General features: G+C 53.1%; 6 protein-coding genes across 6 annotated transcripts; 3 read left to right on the top strand and 3 right to left on the bottom strand.

The window, feature by feature from the left end:
- Positions 1 to 572: 572 nt before the first annotated feature.
- Positions 573 to 1,816, top strand: BO95DRAFT_390389 (thioesterase family protein; the record flags this gene model as incomplete). Its single annotated transcript, XM_025583601.1, has 4 exons — positions 573 to 1,002; positions 1,081 to 1,089; positions 1,227 to 1,397; positions 1,466 to 1,816. Coding segments are annotated over exons 1-4 (903 nt in total), but the record flags the coding sequence as incomplete, so codon positions are not given.
- A 4,703-nt stretch (positions 1,817 to 6,519) lies between these two features.
- On the top strand, positions 6,520 to 10,357 carry BO95DRAFT_443349 (putative ubiquitination network signaling protein). The gene is made up of 2 exons (XM_025586645.1): positions 6,520 to 8,720; positions 8,774 to 10,357. The coding sequence occupies exons 1-2, from the start codon at positions 6,974 to 6,976 to the stop codon at positions 10,087 to 10,089; spliced, it is 3,063 nt and encodes a 1,020-aa protein (XP_025441686.1). The 5' UTR covers positions 6,520 to 6,973; the 3' UTR covers positions 10,090 to 10,357.
- Positions 10,358 to 10,593: 236 nt separating this feature from the next.
- Positions 10,594 to 11,989, bottom strand: BO95DRAFT_443351 (flavin reductase family protein). The gene is made up of 2 exons (XM_025586646.1): positions 11,796 to 11,989; positions 10,594 to 11,736 (listed from the first exon to the last, which is right to left on the bottom strand). Exons 1-2 carry the CDS (start codon positions 11,839 to 11,841, stop codon positions 10,763 to 10,765), a joined length of 1,020 nt encoding a protein of 339 aa, XP_025441687.1. The 5' UTR covers positions 11,842 to 11,989; the 3' UTR covers positions 10,594 to 10,762.
- A 188-nt stretch (positions 11,990 to 12,177) lies between these two features.
- On the top strand, positions 12,178 to 12,963 carry BO95DRAFT_443352 (mitochondrial 54S ribosomal protein bL31m). Its single transcript, XM_025586647.1, has one exon. The coding sequence runs from the start codon at positions 12,301 to 12,303 to the stop codon at positions 12,790 to 12,792; it is 492 nt and encodes a 163-aa protein (XP_025441688.1). The 5' UTR covers positions 12,178 to 12,300; the 3' UTR covers positions 12,793 to 12,963.
- A 39-nt stretch (positions 12,964 to 13,002) lies between these two features.
- Positions 13,003 to 15,493, bottom strand: BO95DRAFT_443353 (sorting nexin 1). Its single transcript, XM_025586648.1, has 6 exons — positions 15,297 to 15,493; positions 15,170 to 15,229; positions 14,626 to 15,110; positions 14,172 to 14,552; positions 13,519 to 14,121; positions 13,003 to 13,468 (listed from the first exon to the last, which is right to left on the bottom strand). Exons 1-6 carry the CDS (start codon positions 15,328 to 15,330, stop codon positions 13,325 to 13,327), a joined length of 1,707 nt encoding a protein of 568 aa, XP_025441689.1. The 5' UTR covers positions 15,331 to 15,493; the 3' UTR covers positions 13,003 to 13,324.
- A 209-nt stretch (positions 15,494 to 15,702) lies between these two features.
- Positions 15,703 to 17,122, bottom strand: mde1 (methylthioribulose 1-phosphate dehydratase MDE1). Its single transcript, XM_025584326.1, has 3 exons — positions 16,594 to 17,122; positions 16,050 to 16,525; positions 15,703 to 15,985 (listed from the first exon to the last, which is right to left on the bottom strand). The coding sequence occupies exons 1-3, from the start codon at positions 16,726 to 16,728 to the stop codon at positions 15,874 to 15,876; spliced, it is 723 nt and encodes a 240-aa protein (XP_025441690.1). The 5' UTR covers positions 16,729 to 17,122; the 3' UTR covers positions 15,703 to 15,873.
- Between the last annotated feature and the right edge of the window lie 210 nt (positions 17,123 to 17,332).

The raw sequence follows: 17,332 nt of genomic DNA on the forward strand, positions 1-17,332 counted from the left end.
AGGCGACGATGGGTTGTTGCCGCTTGGTGGGAATGGGGGTTGTTTGCTTCCGCCGGAACATTACCGGTGACGTCGTCACCCGGCGGCCAGTTTTGTATTCCTCAAGCCTACAATCAATCCTACAGGAAGATGCAATCCGTGATTGATCCATATAGCTTATGAAGTGCTTGTACAAGCTAGTTGGGCATCAGAAATAAATGGTGGTCATGTAGAGTACTCCTAAGGTAGCAGCGTATACATAAATTTGGCTCGTGCCACCCAACAACCCGGCTCTGCGATCTGAATATGACGCTGTATATGACGCTGGACGCTGGACGGACGCTAATTCCACCATGAATGATAGCAGATATATACTGCAGAGTTGAACATATGCGACCCTAGAGGCCCATATATTGATTCCATTGAATTAATTCCCAAAGTAAGCCTCTGTTGTTGTGGCCTCGACTGGCCTCGGCCCTGCAAGGCCGCGGGGAGACGGAAGAGGAGTGATTGAGTGGGGTTAACCGAACAGCTCCCCGGCGGAGAACTAACCGACCAGCTTGAGAGATTGCTTCGAGACCATCCAAGCAACAGCTCCATCTACGGTTCCTATCGATGCTATAGTTACTGACCACACCCCTTGTCACCACCATGGTACAGCTACAGAGCTTGAGAAGGCAATGCCTCTCCCTACAATCTCAATCCTTTGTAACGACTATTCGGTCTCTCTCGACCTCTCCTTCGCCGCAGAATGCCCCCTCGTCGACAGCGAAGTCCGTTTCGGCAACAGGCCCCACCACGAAGAAGCCTCACGGCATTGATCCCCGATGGCTGACCATGACCAAACGTAGACTCGGTCGCTGCATGATGTTCGGTCTTAGGCCGTCACAAATTCAAGAATCCGGCGAATTACTGCAACAGATCGCGCGGGATTGGCGAGAGCTCGTCGCGGGTAGCGAGGGCTATCTGACCGATGCATCAAGAAGAGGCTTGTTCAAGCAGGCTGTCGCATGGGGTGAAATGGTACGATGGCCAACTTTCGCATCCCGCTGAAGCGTTTAGGAGCCGTGCTAACAGCCAGATGTCGCTGCGGCGCAATAGGATAGCATGGTAAGCCGACCCCTCTCAATGAATTGCTTCTATGTATAGCTTCCTAACCACCACAGCAGGGTACATATACCTCTCTTACCTAGGATCCGACTTTGATCCCAATCCAAATCCGCCAAACACTCTAACGAGGAATTCTAGGGCATGTCAACAATGTCACCTACGCTCGGTACGCAGAAACCGCCCGTGTGTATTTCACCCGCAACTTCGCGATGCACATCGATCCGGCCCATAAGAAGGAGTGGATGAACCTCGTCAGCTCCCGAGGGATCGGATTGATTATGCGAAGCATCAAGATTGATTACAAATTCGTATGACCAGAACCCGCTCCCCCGAACGATTTCACGAAACTGATTGCCGGGTTGGCGTGCGTGCGCAGCCGATGACCTACCCCGACCAAGTTACGGTATATCACAAACTGGTTCACGACCCTGCGGCGCCCGACGCCTCACCGTATGCATTCCAGCTCCAGGCAATCATTCTCTCGGAGGCGCGCTTCCGACCCGCCGCGCGCGTCCACGAGGATCTGGTCACATATGACTACAAGCAGGCCAAGAAGACCGCGCTTCCACCTTTCTTGTTTGAGCAGCTCAAGAAGACCTGGGAGCTTCAAGAGCAGGCAAAGGAGTATTGGCGGCAGCGCATCCTGGACATCGAAGCGCGGGTTCGGGCGCTGGAGGTTGAGAGCTGGGATCGGGAGGATGCCGTTGAGGATACCGGATCTGCCAGGAAGTGAGGACCTCCCCTCCACCAACTTGTGGCTTTGTGGGCCAGACCCTGTGGTTGATTGAGTGGAACCGAGACATGGAGGCTTTGGCTATCCGGTGATAGAAGGCGTTGGCAGTGATTGCCAATTTAGATGTTAGCCAGATGCAAGCAAGTGAGCACGAGTTTGTATAGAGCCGCTTAGCGAGCTATAGACTAAACTGCACTGTCACATGTAGACATTTGTTCGGACGTAACTAGCTCTGTGCCACCGGAACTGTATTGTATGTACTACTAGACGGTATGGTACCTCCCTTCCGAAACAGTCACGATTTGTCGCAATGCAATGCCTGCCAGTATGGATCAAAGCTGATATGTTCTCATTGAGTGTGGCGGTGCTCCGCCCTAGCCAGTCAGCAATCTAATTAAGTTAGTCCCTGATGCTCTTAGGCTGTCAAGTCTCGACACACGCTGACCTGGTCTCGTCGTACTCGTATACACCAGATATAGCTACTCAGTACCCACGCGAAAGCTACTTCTTGACTTCGACGAAGCCTTGAACGAAGCGCTTGTATAGTGCCAATCTTGTGCTATGAATCATGCATACCTACGAGTCTGGCAATGTATGTTTAGGTTACTTCTGCTACCAACCTAGGTACCGATCGATTCGAATGGTGTTCAAAGGAATCTCGGAAGAAAGCCGACGACGAACCGTCCCGACTCAGCCCATGCAGTCCTCCGCAAGGGTCTGGAGCATTTATGATTGGTGGCGGTAGTCTATCGCTGAAGAATTTGTCCCGAGAAAAGAGTTTTTCTGCTTGCATTTGGAAATGAGAGCAGTGAGTCACTGACAGCCAGCTTGATCGAAACCAGATCTCGTTGACCAATGGGTGAATATTCTGGAAGAGGTCTCTCCTCATCAGCCCATCGATCCCCGTCCCAAGGGAGATCCGGGATAAACCCTGTCAGGATTCGGAGTGACACGATGAGGAAGGAAGATATTCTCTCTACGTATTGCTTCAATTCCCCAGCCCGTCACTTCAATTGAGGGGAAGGAGCAAGTGAAGGGGGGAAGTTGTGCCCGACTGTAGTCTAGATAGTGCGAGTTCGCAGACCAGGTTTTGCCGTCTGGAAGTAGTAGATGATCGCCGACGCCTTTCCGCTGGAAGTTCTGGCGGTTTTAGTTTCTAGTTCTCTAGCAAGGCTAGCCTAAAACTGCTCTGCTAGCGAAAATTGGGACTCTGGGAGAAAAAAAAAGGTCGAAGGCTCGAGATTCCTTGGGTCCGGCCGGCGCCACATAAGAGGGTGGGAAAGTGGACAAGTCTCCACACTGCGTGGGCCTCTTTTTCTTCGCCTGTGAAAGTTGTGAAGAGTCTCTGGCTCGCCGAAAATAGATTCGCGCGGGACCGAGGCTGAGTGAAGTTGTCGGTATGGTATCGGTGAAGTACAGCGATCTTGCCGGTCCCCGTCCGGACCGAAATGGCCTTGGTTACTGTTGTCCTGGCATATCGGCATCTTTCTTATACACGGTTTTAGATTTGGTTGTGGAAGAAGGTACATCGAAACTTTGATTAAACAGAGAGACCTTGGGTGAAATTGGCCACGAGGGAATCGGAGACTTGGTGCGAAGAGTCTTTACCGTATCGTTATCTCCATCCGGGGAAGTCCTATGGTACTGTACCGCGGCTTCAGCTTCGACGAGTATAAAGCGGCATCACCTCCATCGTTGCTGGGTCCTTGCAAGATGAACTGCTTCCATGTACTGTATCTAGCCGAGACCCCAGGTAGAAATGAATGTCTCGAATTGTGGCACAGGAGGACGGATTCTGGACTCAACCGCCGCCGATGTACAGTACACCCCCCCCTTGCATGTGGGAGGTTTCCAATATGCACTTGATGCCACTTGCAGGATGATGGCCGTATCATACGTACAGCAAGTTGTACATCTGATTCTGGGGTACGTCTCACCATCTGGCAGGCAGGTGGTCAACTTGTCGAGCCGTACATAATCAAGCATGACCGGCGAAAATCTCACTGATTGATGTTGGGATGCTCTACTCCGTTCTCCGCACAAATTCTATACACAATTTAGTCACCACAAGTTTGTATTGAGTATAAGGCAGGCGGCCAATGAAGACTATTTACAGCTCTCGGATCGCCAGATTGGCTTCTTCACGCTTGGACCTTCGCCTTTATCGAATCGATAGCCTGGAAAGGTCCTTATCTTATTACTGTGTGAGTATATTGGTTTCAATCCGACTTTGCCCTTTCGAGGAGGATTTCCCCATAGCCTAGCACTCTTTTGATCCTTGCTTGAAGGGGGAAATGGGGGAGCGATTAATAAGAGTCTTTCCTGCCTTGTGCTACATGAGTAGATATCCGGGGAAGGGAATCTTTAGATGATCGACCCACAGCCTACGGAGTACTTGCTGTTGACTGCCTGATGGCATTACCGTTTGACCTACTCATTCCAGCGGTTAGATATCCCTCTAGCAAGATCAACAGGCAACTGACAACGGGCATAAAGATACAGTAGTTATCTAGTCGACGGGCCAAGGATGACCAAGCCTATCCATCACCTGACAAGACTTGCGGGGTCGCAATCGACCGCTGGGCCAAGTCAAAAGTAAGCTGGACGCAATTTGCCCGTTCGGGGACATGGCCGGTCGATCCCCTCCGCAGGGATTGTATCTTCCCTGCCCCTGTCTCTGAACAAACCCATTTACCCTGGCTTCCACATTTACCCTAGACAAGCGCATGGGCTTGCTGGCCCATTGGGCGATGCAGACTGGACAGCGATATCGCCTTTCGTTCCGACGGCCCTGAAGTGGGAGGTGCTGGAGAGACATGGCAGGCCATGATATTAGATGATGTTATCCAACAGGCGGTCGGTTGATGATGAAATACCGTATCTTCAGGTATGGTACCGGTTTCGTCAAACAGCTCTCTCCAGGGTAATCGAGCTCTCCACACTTGACAGCTTCGGACAACCGCAGGCTACCTCAAGGCTCGTATAATCAAGCAGCTGCGACGACCTCGCATGCATTCTTCACGTCCCCAGATTATTTCTCCCTGTCTAGGTCTTGTAGATTCAAAGGTGAACTTGCAATGCATCTTGTCCTTACAAATACGGATGATGCACTGGTGGCGCAATCAAGCGAGTGTCAACTGACTTGTCACTGACCCTAGCCCGATAAGACCAGTGCTAGAACTTAAAGACGCTTATCTAGACCTGAAACATCTAGTGAGGTCGTGTGTCTGGCGAAGATCACCTTCCCTTGGATTCTCGGCTATGCGTTTGTTATCTGGGCTTTGTCGACTGCAAGTTGACGGAATGACCAAATGATGCGAGGGGTAGAGTTTCAACTGCATGTACCCCAAGTGCGGCCTAGAATTGAGCGTCCGTTGTCATTTCCTCGTACATCTCAAGGAGCACACGGGTTTCCTACCCCCTCTTCACAAGAGAAGCCTACGTGGGATGGGATCGCCAGATCGCCCAGCCTAGTTGTGCCCTAACGCTGGACCAAGCGCATCAACCCCGGTCATGTCAAAAGCCAAGAGCATAAGACAGAATCAGTGGGCGAACGCGCGTGAAGGAGGGGTAAAGCGTGAGAGGGTGAGCAACAATGTCCTTCGCAGGCCTATCAAGATAGCTTGATTGCAGCCAGGCCGGGGCGAACACGTAGGCTCACGAGCCCGTTTCGTCTTATGGTCGGTCCGTCCAGAGAGGCTGAGATTCAGACCCCGCTGATCATATTGGCCGGGAGAAAACGAATTCAGATGTACTGTTCATGTGAGAGATACCGGCACGCTGTCGGTGATGCCATCATGATGCTGTACTGTAGTGTACTGTACTGTACTCATGTGCTGGTTTAGTGGTGGGTTAGAGGCAGCATGCACAGTAGTTTGGCTAGGCGGGTGAGCGGCCCGTTGAAGATCGGAGGTGGGCGTTTGTTGATTGTCCTCAACTCTGTTGGAAGGACTGACAAAGACTGTTTCGGATAGAAGCGTTTTTAGTCTCAGCCTTGAAAACAGAGAGAGACCCTTTGAATTGGTCTCAGCTTGGGGGGGGGAGGGCGAGATTGTGGCTGAAGAGCCAGGTGTCTAGTTTCTCCTGCATCGAGCCGTCAGACAACCGATTGCTTCGGGTGTCAGCTTCTGGTCTTGTGTCAGCATGTATGTATGGAAATTTGTCCTCTTTCAAATTGCTTCGAGATAGTAATGGTGAAGAAGTACAAGCAGTACAAGCCACATAGCTTGTTGTTCGAGATGAGTGAGTATAGTAGTTAGTTGCTGTTGGTGGTAGACTCAGAGATTGGACAGTTGATGCCCGGGCGTGTCCTGCCTGCATCCATCAGCTCATTCTCATCAGCCAACCGGAATCCGGCGCAGTGCGAGCCACGTATGGTAATGTCAGGTACTGTGTGGTTCTCGATACAACGTAGAGTATTGACGCCTGAGGCTCTCAATTTGTTTCTGCCTGAGACGACCCTTCTTTTTTTTTCGGCCCTCTGACGATCCGTTCCAAGCTTTTGCCTGGTCTTTTTCCCGCCGCTTCGTCTATCCAGAAACCCAAAAGTCTCTAACCAAACCTCTGGCAGTTACCTTCATTTTTCCCTTCTCTCTCTCTCTCAGTCTCACTTCTCTCATTTTCTTACCTTCTTCCACCTCTTTTCCCCTCCACTCCACCCTCCCCCCCCCCGCCCCCTTTCCTCTCTCTCTCTCTCTCTCTCTCTCTCTCTGTCTCTTCTATTCTCTTCCTTACTCGTTCTTCTCCTACAAACCCACTTCTCACTCACCTGCACATCCACCCCCCTCTACCCAATTCTGATCCAATCCCATTTCTTCTTTCCTTTCCTTTCTCATCTTAGTTCTGGCTCCATCCCATTCCCCGTCCATTTCCTCTCTTATCCTTTCCCTGTCATTCCTTTTTTTCCTTCCCGCACGCTTCCTTGTATTGAAACCCTTCTCTCCCTTTCTCTATCTCTTCATCCCCCTCCCCCAAAAATTAAACATCATCTCTGCTCACCATTTCCCGCGCCTTCATTTCTTTTTCCGACCTCCCCTCCCCTTCCCGTACCCTTTTCCGACGCTGTCTTCGTCTTCAATTCTCGCCTGGTCCAAGTCCTTGGCTCCCTCTTGCCAAGCTGACTCGGACCTAGGTACTTAGGCTCCCTTGTCCATGCCACGTTCATCGGCTACGGCTAGGAAGAGTCATAGCATTAGAAATGAGAACGGTCTTGTCGGTCCCGGAAAGAAAGTGAACAAGCAGAAGTCGAATGGAAATCTGAATGGGACCTCGGCCAGCACCTCGAATCCGACTTCTGGCCCTTCCACCCAGGTCGACTGGCAACCGTCCCGCTCGTCCAGCGACTCGGCTCTAACCTCGACCGCCGCAACCACAAGCAAGGTGAACGGAAACGCTGATTCTTCCAAGGCGGAGGGTAACGGACGAGGTCAACTGAATGGATACGCAAAAGGCAGCGCGGACATGTCATATGGTCAGACGAATGGTGCGGCGCCGCAGAATGGTGGACTCGCAGCCCAGGCGTCGCGTCGGACGGACAAGTCGGTGACCGGTACCAAAAGGTCGGCCTCCAGTGCTTCGATTAACCCGCTCCAACTGGCTTCCACGATCCTCAAGTCTTGCCCGATGTACGACACGATCGCGATCTTGATCTTTCTGCTGCAGCTTCCGCCTATGGTTCTTACTCTGGTTCAATTCTTGTTCGCTTCCTTGACCTTCATGCCTCCTGGTGGCGCGTCTTCCGGCTCCCTGACCTCCAACTTCGACATCTTTCAGGGTCCCGCCGGAACACCATCGCTGGGTACAATGATTGCGATGGATGGGTTCTGCCTGTTGTTCTGGGGCCTCTTCATGTGGACCTGGGCGCAGAATTTTGCCCTAGATCTCGCTCACGTGCAAGTCGCCATCACCCTTGGCGGCGGAGGCTCTGGAAAAAATGGAGGGGTCAATGCGCTCTGTGTTGGCATCGTCCTCGTATTACATCTTATCCGCAGTAAAGGTATACAGGATTTTGTTATAGGTCATCTGCTCTCCTCCAAAATCGTCAGTCCCGATCTCCTCTCGCAGTATTCCCACCTTATGCCCACCGAATTCCGACGCACCGAACCGCAAAGCTCTCCGAGCTGGATGCGGAGTCTACTTGCGGTGCATATATTGGCTCAAGCTGGTACTGCCATGGCGAGACGGTCGATGGCTAAGAACCGGTCTCCGGTTCCCCCTCGGAACGGCAAGCGCGTGGACACCGAAGCATCCGCCGGCTCGCAAACACAAATCGATTCCGCATTCGAGTCCGGCGCCAGTGTCTCTTCCTATATCGGTGCCGATGGTCAGATTGTCACGCCCGCCACTCACAAGGACGGTCGGGATAGACTGATCTCGGCCAAGAAACGCAGGAGGCAGGCGAACCAGGTTCGGAATCGTCAGCCTTTCTGGGCCGCACTCGCAAGCACGAAAGTGACGGTAATGAGGGAATATGAGCATTCTAGGGCTTTATCGAAAACCGGCAGAGGTCTCGCAATGACGGAAGAGGATCTACAAGGAGTGTCTCTGGATGACGGGCTTGTTTGGATAACCGAGATTGATAGCTCTACCATCAAGTTTGCAGCGGGCGATCTTGCTTCGCCCGATGATTCTTCAGTTTCCGGAGCTTGCGAAGCAGGACGTCTTGGAGGAGAAGAAACGGAACCATTCTACGTCTGTGTTAACGGTGCACTGTGGGCGACCGCAGTGATCAACAAAGTACAGGATTCGTCTAAGGGCTCACACACTGTGCATTGGCGGGGTGAAATTTCGGGTCTCGCGCCGAACTGCGCCTACACCTGCTCTTTCATGCGGAGCGATACTGACGAGGAAATCTGTGTCATGAGCGTCAAGACCCCCGCCGCAAATGACGCAGAGCAAGGTACTACGAAGCCTCTCCGCAATAGATTTCGATATCACTAACGCCACTTTTAGTATCTTCGGTATCAGTTCCTCCGCAGCCAACTTATCGTCCGTCTTCCCCGACTACCACACTCAAGAATTCGATCGTCAACGCCGAGGTCAAGTTGAATGAGAAACGCTCTCGGCTGAGAAAGGCCAAAAATGATCACAAGCTCGCAATCTCGAAGATCCGGAAAGAGTTGGAAAACTTTAATCACCGGCTTCAGAGCGGTACGGATGAAAATCGACAGAAGCAGCGCTCGCTACAGCTCGAAAGGAATATCAAGCAAACCGAGGAGGCCACCGCTGCACTCGAAAGCCAGCTGGACACCTTGCAGAACGTCCCGGAGGAGGAACTCGAGGAATGGACAAACCAGAAGGCCAAATTCGACCAAGAGTTGGAACAGCTCAATCTGGCCAAGGAGGAACTCGTTGCTGCTCGAACTGCAATCTCCCGTGAGGTGTCATCTTTGGAAAGTGAATTGAATTCCACTGTGCAGAGGAAAGAACGCCTTCAGGGCCGCCGGACTCGCGTCAATGAACAGTACGAGCGCATTGTCTCTGCTAACGCACAGGGTCTTAACGAGAGGGAGCGTCGTGCTGCGGAACAATTTGCGAGGGAACAGGATCAAGCCAAGCTGGAAGTCAGCTTTAACGAGCAATTCTCCAGCATCGGTCAGTCTGTGCAGGAGTACCAGTTGCGCACCAATCAACTCTGGCAGCAAGCTGCCGCTATTGAACAAGCCATTCAGCAACAGCAACAGCAGCAGATGCTCCTGGATCCCGCTCCGCTCACTCCGGAAGGAAATCTGCCCGGCACGAACCCTCTCACCGATGCACCCAGTTTGTCCCTCGCCGCCTTGACGGCTGCTCCCACCACCCGATCAATCTTAGGACTGAGTTTCCCCGCGTTGAAATCCAGCCCTCTTCAGCAGACTTCGTCCCCTGTCGGTGATTCGCTGTCTCACCCAGCCAGCCCGGTTCAGGCTCCGTCTTACCTTGCCCACTTCCCGACATCTCCAATCGGCCATAACGGTACCTACTTCGATGCTGATTTCGCTACACGGGACCGCTCGTTCTCCAATCGATCTGCACGAAGCAGTCTGTATGGGTCTGATTTTGTGGACGCCCACAGCCGTCGACACCCTTATCAGTTCGATCTGTCGGATTCGGTTGCTGACAAGCGGAGCATCTCTGGCTCAGATGGCAACGCTCAAAGTGCGGGTGTCCGACCCATTGCTAGCCCGTTCCAGCGGGCCGGCAGCCGGGGCAGTGGCAGTGGAAGCGGCGGTAGTGGCAGTAGCGGCAGCGGCAGTGGTAGTCCCAGCTCGATTGGCAAGGGCAACTAAGATTTTGAGGTGGAGTTTCTCCCTCTGGGACACCTTACTCTCAAAACTCGTTGAATTCCTTTCCGTGTTTGTTGATCTTCATACGTGATGCTCCAGGTTGTGTGGGTGATCGTATGTCTTCGGGTTTGGTGGACCGACAGGGTTGGTTGAGCCTGGAGCTGCGATGCTTTGTTGATCTGGTTCTTATCGCAAGCCTATGAACAAATAAAACCGTGTCATTAAGTAGAGTCTAAACTTCCTACATTGCGATAAAAGAAACCTGTTGCATGAAGTCTGCTTGTAGTAATCAGGACTAGAGATCTATGAACTTTAGAACTTGTGTTCAGTGCATCCGACTAATGCTGTAGTGTCTGTAGTATCTGTAGTGTATGTAATGTGGCAGCGCGTAACTAGCTTGCACAGCCAGTAGCCAACTATATTGCATCCATCTTAGACCAACGAGCCATTCACACCTCTATGTCATCTGGTATATATTCCGTAAATCGAAAATCTTTATATTACAACCCCCAATGAATCAATCAACAAGGGTATAGGTACAGTACACTCCCATTCCCACTCCAACTCCACCAACCCGACAATTCCCAACAGCCACCTACGCAAGCCCTATCTTCCAAGCATAACATACAAATCGAAGTCCAACTAATATATACCACTCAAGGGGGAAACAAGGCGTTCAAATCTCTTTCCCCATCTCCCAAAACCGCGTATCCGCATACGTCAAACACAAATCCTTGGCGTCCTGCTGGACCTGGTGGTCTCTCATCGTGGCTGCTGCTTCTCCGGCAAGTTTTGGACGTGCGATCGCCCGCACCACCCTCCCCACCACGATCGTGTGATCCTGCACCTGGATCGACTGCGGCAGCACTCGACACTCGAACACAAAGGGGAAATCGTCCAGCTTTTCCTGGTCCTTCGCGTGTGCAGCACTTCCGGGTGATGGATTCCGGCGCCGTAATAACGGAAGAGGAGGGGGGGGTGCGTCTTCGGGGTTGGTGGTGCTGGTGCTGACGGTCTCGCTTTCGACGGGCGAGGGCGGCAAAGCCGCGAATTCATACCCCGCTGTCCCCGGCTCCTCCTCCTCCCCTCGTGGTTCACCACCTGTCGCCGGGGCAGGCATGATCCCTAGCCGACGGTTCCCGCGCGAGAAGTCCCGGGCGAGGGCGGCGGTGCGCGGATGCGGGGCGAGGAGGTGCACGAGAAAGCGGCCGGAGGACTGGAGGGCGGTGAGGGTTTCGGACGGGCGGCGGACGTTGAAGGAGATGATTGGGGTTGGGTGGAGGGTTACTGTGTTGAAGGACGAGACGGTCATGCCGCGGAAGGGGGTGGGGGATGAGGGAAGATGCGATGGTGATGGGGATGGTGATGCGGAGGTGTGGGCGTGCGCGTGCGGATCGGTGGAGGTGATGATGGCAACGGGGTAGGGGACTTGGCGCATTAGGAGGCGGATTTGCGTTGATAGGTCCTGTTGGGTGGGCGGCGTGGGTAAGGGTATTTGTGAGGTTTGTTCTTCTTGTTCTTCTTGGTGGGTTGCGGGGGAGGTGGTGAGGGTTCGTTTGCTGGTGGTGATGGTGTGGGATGTTGGTTTTGCGGAGACGGTGGGAGTAGGTGTAGCAGGGATTGAATATGGTAGTACAACAGGGGTGAGGACTGTAGAGAATGGGTCAGTTGACGTGCGATTGGGGCAGTCTAAAGGTGTTGGGGTGTACCTCTGAGCAAGCTGGAGCTTGCTGCAGTCCGGCCTGCTGCAAGCATGTGTCGAGAGTATGGAGGCATATTCGGGTGAATTGTATGTCAGAAGTTGTGATGATGACGGGAATATGGATAATTTGAGCTTGATACTCAATGTTGCAGCAGTAAATCAAGAACAATGCATTAACTAGAGCCCCTCAATATCATCCTGAATGTTTATGCAGTTAAGGAAAGTTAGTTAGAATTACCTCCGGAGGTTCCCCGAAGCGCCGATTGTCAAGGAAAGAAAAAAGGGCCGCCGGAGCAAACTGACCGCCTACCGGATCCGCGCTCATCCCAAATTTCCCCAGCAGCTCCCGAAAAAGAAGAGAGAGAGAAAACCGCCCCGAATTGACCGCATCCAAATCGCATATCACAAATACGAAACACATATCACCCACTCCTTCTCTTGCTTTAATCCCCCTGAAGGTCCAGGTCCCAAGATCAGACCCGAAACTCCATCTGCGACCTCCTCCAAAGAAAATGACTTTCACCACCCCCCTCCGCCGCAGCACGGTCACGGCCACGGCCACGACGGCCCGGCTTCAACCCTCGACGACCTTCATCTGCTCGCAATGCCGCCATGCCACCCTCCTGCGCCGCCCCAAGCGGCCCTACCAGTTCACGCAGCTGATCACCCTGTCCGACGGCAGCACCTTCACGCACCGGACCTCCTCCCCGCTCCCCATCTACCGCTCCACCCGCGACACGCGCAACTCCGTCATGTGGAACCCCTCGTCCAGCCGGCTGGCCAGCCTGGAGCAGGACGAGGCCGGACGCCTGGCGGCCTTCCGTGCCAAGTTCGGTCGCGGGTTCGACACCAACACCGCCCCTGCTGGGAGCGAGGCCGAGAAGACGGCCGAGGCCGAGGCGGCTCAGGCGGAGGCCGAGGAAGAGGACGACAACCTGTTGGATTTGATCAGTTCGTTCGGACAGCAGGAGGCCGGCCCTTCGGAGAAGAAGAAGAAGTGGTGATTTGGGTCTTAGTCGTTTGTTTGAGGAAGTTGAAGCGAAACGAAAGGAGGGGGCGAGGTTGATTGTTCGCCCCGGCCTTTTTTGTGCCTTCCTTTTTATTTTACCCCAGCTAGATTTGTACTATGTGACGGGCTTGAAGATGGGGAGGTGTCTCTGGGATCGTTGTTGTGGGATCGTTTTTCCCTCCCCCCCCCCCCCCCACCCAAATTTGTTTTTTATATGTACAGTATACACACACATCGTCATCATACCACGCACCCATTTGAATGGAGTTTTCTTGTTTGTCCATTTGTTTCAAATTTGACATGGGATTAGACTACATGAGGTGAAAAAAAGTAAGGGCTTAAATGCGCTGCTAAACAGTTATCTGGGTTGCGTACTTGTTAAGAACTCGCCGGATATGAACAACTGTGCGCCGCACCGAGGGATTGCAAACGAGACACAAGGAGTATAAAGACTATGACAGTTGGAGGGCCGCCAATGAGTCGTGGCGGGTTATTTTATACAGAGGCGAAGGAGAACGGGATATCATTTAAGCCTCTTCCGCTGCTTCGACTGGGGCTGTCTCCGGAACTGATTCGGTTGGAGCATCGCCTGCCCCAGGTGCACCATACAGCAAATTGCCTTCTTCTCCCGCGTCGAGCTGCATGAGGAAGGTCTCCCACAGTTCGATCAACTGCATCAGTCAGTATATGGTATTTCGGAGATTGAACCTGAAACACATACCTCCTTCTGGGCTTCGACGGCGCTCTCCAGGAATGTCTCCACACCAGACTTGAAGTCCTCCACCTTCTCCTTCTCGAATCGCTGGAGTTCATTCCGCATCAACCGGCCCATATCCTCGAACAACAACCGTGCCTGATGGGATTTCCGTTCAGCATCGGCCACGTCGGCATTGATCTGCGTGAGGCGATCCTGTTGGGTCTTTCCTTGCCTGAGCAGTTTCTCCTGGGTGTGCTTGCGTTTCTGCAATTCAGCCTCGGCCGCATGCCAGCTGTGGAATGCCTTTTGTCGTTGAGTGAACGCTGTCTTGACACTGCCAATCAGTCGCAAGTACTCGTCGATAGTAATTCCGAGGGTGAGAACATCCTGCTGTGCTTGACGCTCATATAACTCCCTGATACGCAGCTGAAGGTCGGAAAGACCCTCCAAGGGGGCCGACAGTGCAGGAGAGAGCTCGACAGCAGCCAAGGCGTGAATTGATGCAGAAAAGTCGCCCGCTGCTTCGGCCAATCCTTTCCGCTGAGCCACCACAGAGTCGACAGACTTCAGCAACGCCTTCAGCTGATTCTCCAATGCATCGAGATAGATCTTGCGGTCATGGAACCACTGCAGATTTGTCAGTCAAGAGTTCCATGTGGCTCGGGGATGCCGCTTACATCGTCATGTTCAACAAACTTCCCACCTCCACCAACATTAATCCCGAAAGAACTAAACATGCCCTTGCTTTGCCCGAGATCAGGTTCCCGATTTTCCTTGTTCTTCACGTCAAGGTTGAACGTGTCGCTCTCCAGGAAAATCTTCAGGTCCCCATCATGTTGAAGAATGGGATGCGCCGCAATCTTGTTCAACATGCGCTCCAGGGCAGCTCTTCGAGATTCGACGAAGTTCGTATCGAACCGACCTACTGCTTGCTTCTCCGGGGGTGGAGGAACAACGACACCGGGGTTGTTGTTGTGCATGGAGTTGTAGAGCCACAAGAAGTCGCGGTATCGCCGGCTGACCGTGAACTCCGGTTGTCTGTAGGCTTTAGAGGTCGTCTGGAATCCAGCGTTAGCGTCCTCTCAACCAAAGTGGCCGACTAGCCCGCAGCCCGACAAGCGACATCCATACCTTCGTCCTGACTTGATACACGATATGACTGCTCGTGAGATCTCCAACTTTGTGCGGGTCGCCAACAGTGATGTCAAAAGTCGGATTCGCGGCCTTCTCGACGCTGATGCTGGGCTCGGACTGTCGCTTCGAACCCTCCGCATCACTCGGGGGCTGGACCGGCGGAGGGCGTCGGAATCCCGCACCATCCTCTTCAAGATTTACAGACTCTCCCAGCGCCGCACTACTGGATGCCTGCGATGCCGAAGAGGTCGGACGCACGCCGCGCGCGCCGAACGCCTCCTTTTGCGGTGGGGTCGGAGCCTGTTCGTTGGGGCTGCTTTCCGTGGCCTTGTCTCCAAGCGGACCGAGGGGGTCGAAAGAGTCGTCGACGGCTTCTAACTTGGTCGCCTGCGCATTGATCCGGCGGGTGCCCCTGGGGCCTCTTCGGACGGGAGAACGGGAAGCATTTTTGGAGCTAGCTGGCTGTGTCGGTTGGTCGGGAGCTGTGTCAATGTCGGTTAGATTATGCGGACAGCAATAAAGGAGATATTAGAAGACGAACATGTCTCTTGAGTGTCAGATTCGGGAGCGGTATGGGTGGGGGGCGACTGAGATGGGACGTCTGCATGCGGTGCGTTAGAGGAGACACGATTGCGATTGTATCCGTGACTGCCTGATGTCTTGCTTACCGCCCCACGGGGAATCTCCTGCGTCGAGATCCATGAATTAGGATCAAATAGGAACAGGGATGCGAGAGATATTTGAGTTCGGAGTATGGAATTGGTGAAATGGTGTCCGAATAGCGAGGAAGACAGGGACGGAGGGACGGAGGTGAAGGAGGAGGAGGAGGTGAAGGAGGGACCGCGGGATGGAGGAGTGATTGGCGATGACGGGGGAGCAATTCAGTCAGTCAGTCCGTCCGTCGACAGGGCGGCCCGCCTTGACGAGCCTGAGGATTCCGCGCCAACTCCGAATGGTTTAGGCTTCTCCCGCCAAGACCCTCCACCCAACGAGCTGTTTACAGTAACTTATTATTTACTTAACTACTAGTTGTACAAGTATGACATGAATTAGGCTTCATATACGAAAGGGTTGGTCGTGTCTACTCTACACTACAGAAATATGCTGTGCGATTGGCATACATTCGTCATTGCATGAAAGCTCGTGTGAATCTCTCTCTTCCATAATCAACTTTGACCACGCTTTCATCCCATATATATAAACTCCGCTTCCTCACCATGGCTATGCTACTGACGAACAAGATCCTTATTTCACCCAGGGAAGACCAAGCTTGTGCATTTCCACAGCCAGCTGGAACAGATAGTCCAAGCTCTCACACTGAGTCTTTGCCTTGGCAACATTGTCACCCCAGACGTAGCTAGATGCGCCCCCAGTTAGTCACCAGTCAACCATACAAATGATACGCGAGCGCGATGACTTACATTCCGTGTCTACGGACAAGGACGGCATAGGTGTCCGGGTACGCATCCATCGCCTTCTCCAAGCTACCAGTCAGATCCTCCTCGAACGCCGTGTTGTCAATGATGGGGATGCGCAGGGTATCGAAGAAGCCCAGGTAGCCTTTGCCCTTTCCAGCGGGAATACCCTTGATCTGCTCGATGTTGCTGATCTCAAAGCAGGCATCGGGGCCCTTTTCGCGCTCGACCAAAAGCGTCACCAGGACGGCCCACTGGGAGTGGGTGTGAATGCAGCATCCGGCGCCACGTTCAAAGGCGGCCAAGAACAGAGGAGTGCAAGCGGAGGGGTTCAGGTTGAGAGGCTTGCGGATGTACTTGCGCTCAGACGGGGGGTACTTGGGCGTGGGGAACTGCAGGACGAAGATGTTCTCAGACTTCATCATCTCCTTCTGCACACCGGAGGGCGCGATGAAGATGTGTTCGCCCTGGCGGATGGAAGTCTACACAGAACGTTTCGAATTAGCACACGCATTTTGGGTCATCCTCGAGGATTGCGACAGCTCCGTACCCCACCACCAGTACCGGTAACCCAACCCCAGTTGTAGAACCGGCGACAGAGATCGGGAATCAGGTTAGCCGGGTGCTCCGGATCGGAGGATTGGACCAGGTGGTCATTGTTCTGGTTCTCGTGTTCTTGGCACATGGTGATTATTGTTGGGGTTGTTGTGCCTCCGCAAATTGGCAGTGTAGATCCCGGTGGTCCGTGATGGCGGCTGGAAAGTGACCGCAGCGCCTCTCTAGTCTGTTGTCCGTGAGTGACTGAAAACCTCCTGACTTATATGCCCTTGCGACAATCGGTATGTCTCGAGTCACACAGCGACAAATGTTGTGGTGTGACAGGAAGAGAAGAGGGGAGGTCGAAAAAAAAAGACGTTGGGCGGGGAGGGGAAGAGAAGCATCGGCCATTAATTTCAATTAAGGTAGCGGGGGGAGAAACACTTGCGCCATCGGCTGGTTGTCATTGGCGGACAAGCAGTACATGATGGATGACAGATTGGATTCGAAGCCCCCAAAGCATATTTTCCTGATAAAAGTAGGGGCGCTTTTGCTCTCAAGGGACAGACGTAGAGGCATATCTGATCTATTTGAATCTTACGAGCACGAACATCAAGCAGGTCATGCACCACAGCTGGGGTAGCACAAGCAGTGTTTCTGCTAAATTACCCCAATGACAGTACCGAAACAGAGGAAACAGAGCGAATACGCGCTAAGACGGCGTAATTCTGTGGCAGGCTGGCTAAACCAAA

This window comes from Aspergillus brunneoviolaceus (genome assembly GCF_003184695.1).
Source record: "Aspergillus brunneoviolaceus CBS 621.78 unplaced genomic scaffold BO95scaffold_38, whole genome shotgun sequence".
Lineage (NCBI taxonomy): Eukaryota > Fungi > Ascomycota > Eurotiomycetes > Eurotiales > Aspergillaceae > Aspergillus > Aspergillus brunneoviolaceus.